Source organism: Montipora foliosa, chromosome 10 (genome assembly GCF_036669935.1).
Source record: "Montipora foliosa isolate CH-2021 chromosome 10, ASM3666993v2, whole genome shotgun sequence".
In the NCBI taxonomy this organism is placed as follows: domain Eukaryota; kingdom Metazoa; phylum Cnidaria; class Anthozoa; order Scleractinia; family Acroporidae; genus Montipora; species Montipora foliosa.
This window is the reverse complement of record NC_090878.1, coordinates 33,943,714-33,956,213: the sequence shown is the minus strand read 5'-3', so window position 1 is coordinate 33,956,213 and position 12,500 is coordinate 33,943,714. Positions and strand designations below refer to the sequence as shown.

The following is a 12,500-nucleotide window of genomic DNA, read 5'->3' as shown; positions in this document are numbered from 1 at the left end:
AACAAAAGAACCATCTAAAAACGCCCTATGTTTTACTTAAAGCTGACCTGCACGTGCGAGCAAAAGCCTAGCCTCTGTATCCAGAGAAGAATCCGACACTTTATAACTTCTCAATTCTCAAGTGTGCCTAGCCTGCACGCAGGCGGTTGGATGGTCGAAAACCCGGAATTCGTAATGAGGTCGCCATCTTGGATTCGTGCGGCTAGGTCTGGGCCGGGTTGAGGGTCGACAAAGCGAGCGAGGGGAGGGGGGCGGAGAGGAGAGAGAAAAACCGCCTGCCCGAAAACCAGCCCCCTTTGAGTAGCACAATTTCGCAGCGTCCGCCGGTGGACGCTGTCTTCTGATTGGTCGGCAGACATGCTGTCAATCGACACAAGATTTAATATTCATATACCGCTCTTGTCACCATAGGCAAAATGATGAGCTCGAATGTCGATCGAGCGATGCAAAGTGCTTTAGATTTCTTAGAGACAAGAGAAAGTAGCGTTCTTTTGAAGCGTGAACAAAAACGGGCGATAGTTAGTTTACTAAATGGTGAAGATGTGCTGGCCGTGCTTCCCACTGGCTTTGGGAAAAGCATGATATTTACAGTGTTTGCAATAGCCGAAAGTGAGAAACTTGAAGGTTGTCCGGTGTCAGTGCTTGTAATTTGCCCACTGAAGAGCGGCATATTGTAAAACACGGACTGGATTTGTAAAACACGGATTTGTAAAACACGGATTTGTAAAACGAGGATTTGTAAAACGCGGATTTGTAAAACACGGATTTGTAAAACACGGATTTGTAAAAGACGGATTTGTAAAAGGTGGTCTATCATTTTTTGTAAAAGTGATAGCATTGTTTGACTGTTTATTTGTTTATTTCTGTCTGTCACTTTTTAATCTTAATTCTTTTACGTTATATTATTTTCATTTTATGTTACCGCTTCACATTCAAATAATTTCTCTAAAAGATTGTTTGATTTTGAGTAATATTAGCATTTGGAAATTTTTACGAATAATCGAGAAATACGAGAAGCACTCGCTTACAGCGAGTAAGTATTCCCGGCATTTTCGGCATTCCCTCGTGTTCAAACACAAAATTCCGCGTACTTATATTTAACTTTACAATGCATTCGGCGCGTTTTTATTTTTAAAATTATCAACATCTCAATACACAGGAGCTGGTCAAAACCGATTTTCCGCCGATTCAAAGGGACGCTTCGAGTAGGAAGCCGGTATCCTCCATAGTGTCAAAGGCCACAGAAATATTTCCGGGTTCCTGAGGTTTTGTCACGAGCCCTATGCCATAATGATGGAGTATTCGTGCTTCGACTTCGGTCATTTTGGCGTAGAAAAAACCACACTTCAAGATTTCGTGCATTTGGTAGACGCTGAATTTGACTTTTCCTCGTTCGCCGATGTGTTATTGGTATGCACAACAGACGTGGTCACTGGGCCAGATTTTCTACAGAGAAACGGCATTCCCCACAGAGACCTAAAACCAGGCAATACTTTGGTTTGCAACCAACACTACGACAAAGATGACCTTGAAACATCGTATGCCAAATGCCCTATTGTCTGTAAACTCGCAGACTTCGATCTTAGCAGGTCACTGATGAAGTCGAAGTCGAAGCACGAATACTCCGTCATTATGGCATAGGGCTCGTGACAGTTCCTCAGGAACCCAAAGATATTTCTGTGGCCTTTGACACTGTGGATGATACCGGCTTCCTTCTCGAAGCGTCCCTTTGAATCGGCGGAAAATAGGTCTTGACCAGCTCCTGTGTATTGAGATGTTGATAATTTTAAAAATAAAAACGCTCCGAATGCATTGTAAAGTTAAATATAAGTACGCGGAATTTTGTTTTTGAACACGAGTGAATGCCGAAAATGCCGGGAATACTTACTCGCTGTAAGCGAGTGCTTCTCGTATTTCTCGATTATTCGTAAAAATTTCCAAATGCTAATATTACTCAAAATCAAACAATCTTTTAGAGAAATTATTTAAATGTGAAGCGGTAACATAAAATGAAAATAATATAAAGTAAAAGAATTAAGATTAAAAAGTGACAGACAGAAATAAACAAATAAACAGTCAAACAATGCTATCATTTTTACAAAAAATGATAGACCACCTTTTACAAATCCGTGTTTTACAAATCCGTGTTTTACAAATCCGTGTTTTACAAATCCGTGTTTTACAAATCCGTGTTTTACAAATCCATGTTTTACAAATCAGCGTTTTACAAATCTGCGTTTTACAAATCCGTGTTTTACAAATCCTCGTTTTACAAATCCGCGTTTTACAAATCCGTGTTTTACAAATCCGCGTTTTACAAATCCGCGTTTTACAAATCCGTGTTTTACAAATCCAGTCCGTCTTTTACAAATCCAATCCAGTCCATGTTTTACAAATCCAATCCAGTCCGTGTTTTACAATATGCCATGGCAGGCATATGCCCTCAAGAGCATGCCCTCAAGAATATGCCCTCAAGAGAATCATATCAGATCAGATTGTCGAACTGGAAGGTTTGTGTTCGGCAGCAGAATTCACCCCAGAGAGTTCTAAGAAAATTATCGAAGATCCTCCTATCTTCATCTACTGCTCTGCAGAGCAAGCGCTGGAGGAACGCTTCCTTTCGGCCAAAAGACAGATGAAGAAAAAAATAACATAGTTAATCTTGTGTACGTTAATAAGTTTAATTAGATCGTTAATCTCAAAGTTATTTTTCTTAACACTCGGCGAATCAAGTCTTTCTTTCCCTACAAAGATCGCTTGAATCGTTCCCACAGATCGAAAGTTGTTTACAAGGCAAATTGTTGGGATTGCGATGACTTCTACATCGGCAAAACGAAGCACCGACTGCAGGATAGAAAAGCTGAACATTTTGAAGCGCTTTCCAAGCATGAACACACATCAGATATTGCTGATCATATTATGACTACTGGACATAACATAAAAATAGTTTACTTCATAGAAAGTGCGGCGTACGGGGTTTTATGCACGAGTTGTTTGTGTCAAAAACCCGAACGAGCGAGGAACGAGCGAGTGAGGGTTTTTGACACAAACAACGAGTGAATAAAACCCCGTACAAAGCACTTTCTATGTCGTAAACTCTTTATTACACATAACATGAGAATTTTCATTAAAATAGTTTTCTGAACGCGAATTAGAAACAAAAACTCACTAACAATAGAACCAAATGCAAATTTAATTTAATTCAATAACAAAGTACGATTTGCACGATTTGCACGATTTGCACGAGATGCACGAGTGATTGGCATGGAAACGCCTTTACGCTATCGCTGATTGGTTATACTTTCACATGTGAAATAGCTGTACGCCATTCTGATTGGCTGTATAGGTCTTTTTCACATGTGAAAATAAAGCGTATAGATTTGTACAAATGAGCTTTATGGAATAAAATTCTCATGTTATGTGTAATAAAATGGGATCATTTTGAAATTCTCGCGTCTGGGAAAACTGATTACCACTGCAAACGAAACCTTGTTTACACAGGAATTGAATCCGACCTTAAATGCTAATTGTCACTTTATTACAGCTCGCTCTCAATTTGTTTTGAAATATAAATATTTTTCATATAATGAAGGTTACTTTTGAAAATGTATGTTGCCACATACGAAACGTCAAGTTAGATTTCATAAAATGCATTGCTTCACTGTAAATCAAAACCGTAAATCAAAGCCGCAGTTGATCGCAAAGTGCACCGACAGGAATATTGGCCATTGTTTTCTCGCTGCCAAATTTTTCAAACTTTCCGTATTAAACAAGAAATTGCAATGGGAAAAACATACAGTTACCGTTTGCTGCAGTTTCTGCCGGTTTGCTTACATTTCTTACGGCTTACCAGAGCAAGTTTGTTTTACAGCTACACGCTTCAGTGATTGACAGCCTTATTACAGTCTCTTACTTATTGGTCAATTATTGTGGCGTGACATGCAACCGGAAGCTCAAAAGAAAGTGGGCGGCTACCGAGAAAAGGCTGGTTTTCGGGCAGGCGGTTTTCTCTCCGCTCTTCCCACTCCCCACCCCGTCGTTTTGTCACGGGGCCCAGACCTATCCCACGCTCTTCCAATATGGCGTCTGATAGTGTATCGTGGCGACACAACAACTACCGCCTGCAAGCAGGCTAAAGTGTGCCTTGGTGTCCTTATCACATTTTGCTATTGTTACGCATTGAACGTTTGCTGGATTATCAGAACTTGGGCCACAAATTCCCCCAACAAACTCAGAATAACCGCACGAAGCCATTGGTCTGTGTGCCAACCTCGCTCCCAGGGTCTCTCTTCTCTGCCTCCTGACGACACAATCACCGCACAACTCGCGAAGGTCACAAAGCGTTCGACTGGTTCGATGGTCGTTTGAGGGCTTCGAGGAAAATCCAACCAGCGTATACTTATATAAAGGGGGATACCTAGCTTTGTTTGTTTTGCAGGTATGTTCAGAAAGTGAATTAAGGAAACTTGTTTGCGTAAAAATATGGAATGGAATGAATCTTACTAGTATGCAAATTTTTAGGTCAGTTATTTTAATTACCGAATATGTCACTCTTGAACCAAAACAGTTAAATTTTCAAATGACACGTTCCATTTTACCTACAGTAGTTCCAGTAAACCCAAAGACTCGAATTGTTCAGTGAATAAACCGAGATGAGCGTGTGTGATTTCAATATACCTCGCCTCTGCTTTGGTGGTCAAAGGTCGACTTTTGTTGATTAACAGCATGTTAAAATTGGCCTCAAAAATTCTCCGTTTCATTTACCCAAAAATTTTATTGAATTTAATTGCAGCAGAAACATTGCTTATTCCGATGAATATCGTCCCGTTTGAGAAAGCCATGTACCAGGATGCTTTTTTGACAGTCGAATTTCGTACAAATTTGGCACTCTGTAATCAATGTAAAAAAGGTTAAGTTTTAAAATTTGGTCAAAAATTCCAGTTTTGATATATTGTACCGTTAACAGCGCTAAAGGGTGAAGGAATTACTCTAGTTGTGCCATGTTGTTTTGAATTTCAAGTTACTCATTCGTTATTTCAAAAATAGCGATTCAAACGAGCAACATTTTGGAGTCGTTTTCACTCGCTCACAAGGCCCCATACCGAAGAAGTCGCCGTCCAGGTAAAATAATTATCGAAACAAACTAAAACATATTTTCCTAGAAATGGTTTTGGTAGTACTTTATTGTGACAAAGTTTGGCAATTTTCGATTTTTTTTATCTTGCACGGTCTTAGGTGAAAATTGCTGAGAGGCGCTCTTAAGAACTATGTTGGATGAAAGGAGATATGGCGACTTTTTAGTGTCAAAATTCAAACATGTACTCGGCAATTCAAACATTCAATTTAGCTATTCAAACCTTCAGTGTGGAAATCATCAACAACTCAAACATTCATTTAGTTTCGGTAATTCCAACCTTCAAATGAAATCAATACTGGTTTGAATTGTGGCATGGCATGCATGTTTGAATTTTGAAGCCGGGTTTGAATTAAAAAACTGAAAGTTGGAATTGCCAAATTCAGGACCTGAATGTTTGAATTGCCGAACTGAATGTTTGAATTGCCGAACTGGATGTTTGAATTGCCGAAGAGGGTCTGAATTTCCTGACTGAAGGTTTGAATTGCCGAATTGAACGTTTGAAAAAAAAAAAGACGATTGCATGTTTGAACTTTGACACTACAAATGCGCCATAATAGGAGCTATGTAATATCTATGGAGGAAAAAATAATGAAAAACACAATTGATAAACAAGCTCCATTTGATACAAAAGGGTTTTAGGAAAACACTCCCTATGGATTACATATGAATTGAGGCGAAAATCTACAATTCCAATTAAAGGCTGCTTGTGGAAGATCTAAGCTTGAACGAAATGACTGAAACGTGAATGTTTATTGTAGCTAAAGCTCGCGTTAAATGTAGCCAGATCTAGCAGTAAAATACTACACCGTAGAATGTCCATGCAGGCTCTCTATATCTCGCGAATACGGTTCAGTTTCTCTAAAGGCTCTTAGCGTCAAAACTACATGATGGAAGCTTTTGAACCAGCCAGGTTAAAAGAAAACCAAGTGTGTGCATTGATAAAGCTGTATAAACTTCGACAGGTTTAACTACAGGTCACTCGCTACAAAATCTTTACTAATGCTAAACTTATGCCTCATTGTTTAGGCCTAAGGTTTTGGGTTGCTTTACGTATAGATTGTTTTCATGTTATGTGATCGCCGCCATTTGGTGGCGAACACAAAAGATCTCTCATTAGCTCCTTTTGTTCGTCCACTAGCAATAGAGTTCTAAAGAGAGAGTTCTAAAGTGATGATGTCATATAGTTACCAAAAATTAGCATTTTGGGGCAAATTGTCTTGGAGATACTGGACCCGTTTTGCTCTGATGACTCCACACAAATCATTCTAAATTTGACTCGTAACTGAGTCAAATTTAGAAGAATTCTGGGTTCTGGAGTCGTGCGACCAGAGGCATTTTTTTGTCGTCCTCACCGTTGATTTAGAATCACTGACCGTTCTCTCCGACCTTGAAAAAAAAAATTCCTCTAGCACCCAGGGCAATATTGAATATGTGAAATATTCGGCTGGTCTTTTATATACGGGATATGAAACAATTAGTGTCCATAAAACGAAAAAAACAAAGCGAACATAACGATACCGAATTAGCAAGGCCTAAACGGAAAAACAATAGTTCTTTTGTTCTTCACCTTTTTAGTCCGGTATATGAAAGTCTACCCAAATATTCATACATTCGAATGAAGGGGTAGTTTCTAAAGAAACTGTGGTGCTGCGTCGGTGGGGAAGTAGTATACAAAAATTTGGTTTTATCAACGGAGTTGATAATGTAAATTGGCCACCGTACAGAGATTCTAAAAGCTGACGTTTCGAGCGTTAGCCCTTCGTCAGAGCGAATCGAGGGATTATGGGTTACGTGTAGTTTTATAGTAGAGTAGGAGCTACGCTATTGGTGGTAACATGGCAACGTGAAAAATAGGAATATATTAGTTAAATGAAAAGCGTTCGTTAATACCGTGAGGATTAAGGGTGCCGATTTGAAAGATGAATTTTTGTTCCAGATTTTTGCGGCTTTCCGTCGTACCTAGATGTAGGGAAAGGCCGCAGATAGCCATGTGTTTTTTGGAGTGGTTAGGCAGATTAAAATGGCGAGCGACTGGCTTAGATGCATCCTTGTCATTCTTCTCAACATCGCGAAGGTGTTCGCGGAATCGGTCACCTAGTCGTCTACCTGTCTCACCAATGTATAATTTATTGCATAACGTACAGGTTATGCAATAAATGTCATTTGCGGAGGTACATGTGAAACGATCGGTGATCTTAACAGATCGCTTAGGTCCCGCATCGTGAGCGCGCGCATTTGAAAGTGCCGGGTTGCTCGTTAGTTTTGAGCGCGCTTCTAACTAAAATTCATCTTTCAAATCGGCACCCTTAATCCTCACGGTATTAACGAACGCTTTTCATTTAACTAATATATTCCTATTTTTCACGTTGCCATGTTACCACCAATAGCGTAGCTCCTACTCTACTATAAAACTACACGTAACCCATAATCCCTCGATTCGCTCTGACGAAGGGCTAACGCTCGAAACGTCAGCTTTTAGAATCTCTGTACGGTGGCCAATTTACATTATAAACTCCGTTGATAAAACCAAATTTTTGGATTCATACATTCGAACTGCAGAAATTGAAATACGCGAGAGTTGGAGATCATCAGAATTTAATAAGCAGCAAATTAACCAGACCTCAACGGGGCTCGAAACGCTGCACTGTTCTACCAACTGAGCTACTTGTAGCAAGCCAACTGGGAGCTTGTCTATTGTGACTTCGACTTGTATCCTGTAAGAGGTTGAGGAATGAATGATACCTATATCATTCGGTGTAATGAAATGTTCAAATACTTGAACTGCGAAAATTGAAATACACGAGAGTTGGAGATCGTTGAAGTTGAGCAGCAACTTAATTAAGCAGTAGCGAAGAAAGCTTGAAAACAATTCAGGGTTGAACGGGGCTCGAATACAGAGATCAGCTCCCAGTTGGCTTAATAGCTCAGTTGATAGAACATTGGTGGAACATTGCAGCGCATGCGCACGTCATGTGTTCGAGCCCCGTTCAAATCGAGATTTTTGTCACGCTTTCTTCGCTTCTTCTTGTTAACTGAGACGATCTCCTACTCTGATGCAGAGAAAATTATCACACTCGAAGTGATCGTCGCACATCCTAACATTCTCGGTCCCCGAGTCCGCTTTTCTTTTGGTCAGCGCCAAGAACACGGACTTTGGCTACAGCCAAAGCAGGAAGTCCACGAATCACGGACGTCCGGCTCTTGTGCGCACTTTCAGAAAGTTTGAAACAATAACGATCGTCAACTGTTGCAACATTGACCGCGACTGCACGTATTTTTGGTTGTGGCCAAAGTCGGTGTTCTTGGTGCTGTCGGACCAAACGAAAAGCGGACTCTGGGGACGAGAAAGGCATCCTAAATCGTATTTGTCAAGTGCTAGTGGTTGAACGCCCTAAAACGGAGTACCGTTCATCAATCGCTCTAGCCAACATGACGCCTGTTGCGCTAAAAATAGACGAGTTGAAGTGCTTGTTAATGACAACACCAAACCTTACACCACCATGAGATCGAAGTGCTTAGGGCCTACCTAAGACCTACTCGACTATCCAGAGTATTCCTTGTGTCACGGAATTATGTTTTTTGTCACCAGTTTGTAAATAGTTTTAGCCACTCGTCTTGTTCGTTAGTCTGAGTGTTAATTATCAATTGTACGATTCCCTAGTGTATTATGCATTATCCGATTTAGTGTTATAGAATTTCTTAGTGTTGTAATATAGTCATTGCTTGTAGTTGTAATTGGAATAAATTAGTTAACTATATATAGATGTTAAGTCGTGGGCGTTGGAGGATTGCTGAAGTGGTTTGGTTTAATATTGGTGCAAGGTTTGTTGACAAGAGGAAAGTGAAAAGGAGAACGGGAAAAGCTGAGCGCCGGCGGAGTTGACAAAAGAGGAACACGACACGTTAAGTCCGAGAAAGATAGAAGGCGCCGGAGAGCAGAAACAGAGGCGGACCGAGAAGCAGTTGGTTTAAAGCTGCATTGCTGGCTGAGGTTTGTTGGTTTGTGGGTTAGTCGGTTTGTTGGTTTGTTGGTTAGTTGCTTTTTGGAGTGAAAGCGAAGAACTGAACGGAACTGTTTAATATTGTAAATATTTAAAGTAAAGTATTTAGTTTATTTTAATTACTGTTGTCATTTAAATATAAGTTAAGCAAGTTTAGGTTTTCTTATTTTTCCCTCTTCTAAATTAAAATCTTTAAAATTATATTCGTTATAAGTTTCATGCTTGTGCGTTGCGCAATTGTGGGAAGGGGCGTGTGTGTGTTATTGTCTTTTTTCGTTTTGTGTGCGAACCCACCATCACACCTTGCATAATATCTGAGACGGTATACCTGATACCGTCTACCCTGTTATACAGTTAAGGCTGGAAATGGGGTGAAAGTGGATTATTTAGCATTATCACTCGTAAAAATCGGAAGCTTTTACCCTTGATATGACACGTTACTGACAGGCTATTTCAATTGCTTGAACATTTGTCGCCTTCCCGTGTAATCTAATCTGAGGCAGCTCGTCCGTGTTCCAACTAGCGAGCTGGTCTGTGCTAGATTCCACTCACGATTGCCCGAGCAAACTACAGTTCTTCATCGAGGTAGTAAATGGTGGTGTGGAAAATATCATGCTACTAGTGACACGAGAACAATACGGGAAAAAAAGCGCAAAATCTGTCACAGGAGCTGGAAAAAAGGTGAAGCAGCGTGCAGTGCGCTTGTAACATCCGGTTATTACAACTACGAGGCCGGCGCAATCACCCAACACCTAACTTAATGGTCTGAGATGGAGGCCTCCTAAAACACGTACAGAGATCGCATTAGTTATCCTATTCAATCAGAGGTAAATCCAATGATCCAAATTATCCCTCGACGGCCTCTCTACGCTACAGCGCCAGACAATTATAGTACCTTGTGCTAGAAAAAACAAGCCGAGGCTTAAAACAGTCCAGCACTCATTACGATAGCAATACATATTAGAATGCCTTCGAGCAAGCAATATTTTACCCAAGGTCGCACTTAATTATTGAAGTGATGTGGAATTTAAAATGAAGAGCAGCACAGTTTGACCACGTTGCTCACGTTTTAGGGAAAGCTATGGAAGCAGGGCTGGCGCAGTGGTGAGAGCACTTGCTTCCCACCAATGTGGTCCGAGATCGATTCCCAGATTCGGCGTCATATGTGGGTTGAGTTTGTTGGTTCTCTACTATACTCCAAGAGGTTTTTCCCCGGGTACTCCGGTTTTCCCCTCTCCTCGAAACCCAACATTTGATTTGATTTGTTCTGCTTTGATTTGTAGTCTCCCCAATTCGTAGAGCACTCGTGCTCGGCTAAATAACCTTGAGACATAAGCAAAGTATAGTTATTATTTATTATCAATGAAGCCGTGATGGCGTGTGAGCATCCTCAATCTTCTATAACTACATAGCTTGAAGCTAATTGACTTTGCATGATCTTGTATTATAGGAAAAAAATCAGTCGAGATGACGTCTTCCCATAGAAGGGCAATTAAATCACTTGCTTTTTTGTCTTTACTCGTGTTTCTGATTATGGCTATTGTTTTGAGGCAAGGTGACATCAAAATGGCGTTGAAGCTCGTTGTAAAGCAGAGTAACAACATTAAACGAGAAGACACCATAGTTGAGACTGCTGGACTGACGTCGAGAAGTGACGCCCAAATCTCTGAAAACCAGTCAAAGCGCTGGCTTATCATCTTTTGGTCGACCATTTTTGGAGTAGCTCCGTCATGGCTAGAAATTGCGTTGAAAAAAGGTGATTGTCCTGTTGCGTGTGAACTAACAGTCAACCATTCGCGAATGAGTGAAGCTGATGCGTTTGTTGTTCATGCAAGAGATGCCCACATGACGCCTCCCACACACTCTGTTCCTTGGATCTTGCAGACTCGGGAGAATCCAGTTTACACGCCAGTTCTAAATGATCCTGGATTTATGTCCAAATTCAACTTGTTAGTAAGTTATCGATTGGATTCGGACTTTCCGTTCCCCGTGTATTTCTTACCAGAATTAAAACCGCCAGTTCCATTCAGTGAAAAGACTGGGCTCATTTTTGCTGCTTTCTCAAATTGCGAACCAGTGCGCATTGAGTACATGAGGCAATTGATGAATTTTGTGCCAGTGGATTCTTATGGACGCTGCTTGCGGAACAAAAATGATCTTGTAGAGATCCGTGGAAAGGGCTTCAAAATCGCGAAGACTGATTTGGCCAGAAAATACAAATTCACTTTAGTATTTTTTAACCAAGATTGTGACTATTTCGTGGATGACCAGTTAACCCATGCTTTGAACGCTGGTTCAGTGCCTGTTGTCATGGGAACGAATAAACTGGATGAGTTCCTTCCCGGTAATCTTCGAACTGCTGTCATTAAAGTCCGCGATTTCAAAAGTCCAAACCATCTAGCCGATTACCTTTCCTACGTCAGCAGAAATGAGACTGAATACAACAAATATCTGAATTGGAAATGGAGGGGCATGGGAAATATAACGGGAACTGTTATTGGAAAGTATTGGAAGGCAGACTATCCAGTCTACTGCCAAGTATGTGTCGCTCTGTCGAAGGGACGGGTACACAAAGATGGACTTGAAGTTATACCGTGCAAACCAAGGGCTTATGAAGACTGGGGAATCATTAAAGGAGCTTAAGACAGCGTCTACCGCAAAAGCTTACAACGAATCCGGAAAGTTCAGGTTGTTTTGGTACCGAATTCGGCTTATTGTCACTCAAAACACCCCATAGTTTCCGCGTCGTTAAATAAAGAGTTCAGTGTTCTAGAAGAAAACTAAAAAGTACAGCCTTTTTTTGCTACTCGTTTTGCTAAGTTAGATTTTCACATATATACACCTGCCGATCGAAATTTTGTTTATAATGCACGTACTGCATAAAGCGGTTGAAGAGAAACTGATAGTACTGCACACGCTTCTTTCTTCCTCGAGAATTTCTGTAATTATAAGAAGGCCAAGAAGCTAGTTAGACTTAAGTGAAATATATCGCAAACACATTCGAATGGCAGTATTTCTCGCGGAACAAAAATATCTCTTCTTTTGAAAGGTTGTCTTGGTGTCACTTTTAGAGAAAGAACTTCCGTTTCGCTTTCGTTTTAGTATGTTGTTCCCGATGGCTTCTTGAAAAACATTTTATTTCCCTCCAATACTCATCCGGATACACATCTCAGTGTACGTTTTGTTTTCCCATTTCAGACAACATGATATTCTCAAGGAAATTCTCCTTTTGTTTTTTCATACATAATTTATTCGTACATAAGCACTCGCATAAGACGACATTTGAAAGAAACTGTTCCCTATAGTAATATCACGTGGTCTGTCTGAAATGGGAAAATAAAAAGTACAATTGGGTGAGTTGG

At 40.5% G+C, this 12,500-nt stretch overlaps 1 protein-coding gene across 1 annotated transcript; it reads left to right on the top strand.

The window, feature by feature from the left end:
- Nucleotides 1-3,903: 3,903 nt before the first annotated feature.
- LOC137973278 (alpha-(1,3)-fucosyltransferase 11-like) lies at nt 3,904-12,186 on the top strand. The gene is made up of 2 exons (XM_068820058.1): nt 3,904-4,438; nt 10,589-12,186. Exon 2 carries the CDS (start codon nt 10,606-10,608, stop codon nt 11,779-11,781), a length of 1,176 nt encoding a protein of 391 aa, XP_068676159.1. The 5' UTR covers nt 3,904-4,438; nt 10,589-10,605; the 3' UTR covers nt 11,782-12,186.
- Nucleotides 12,187-12,500: the final 314 nt, after the last annotated feature.

Coding starts and splice junctions, on each gene's coding strand:
- LOC137973278 (XM_068820058.1), top strand. CDS start 10,606: ATGACGTCTTCCCATAGAAGGGCAATTAAATCACTTGCTTTTTTGTCT.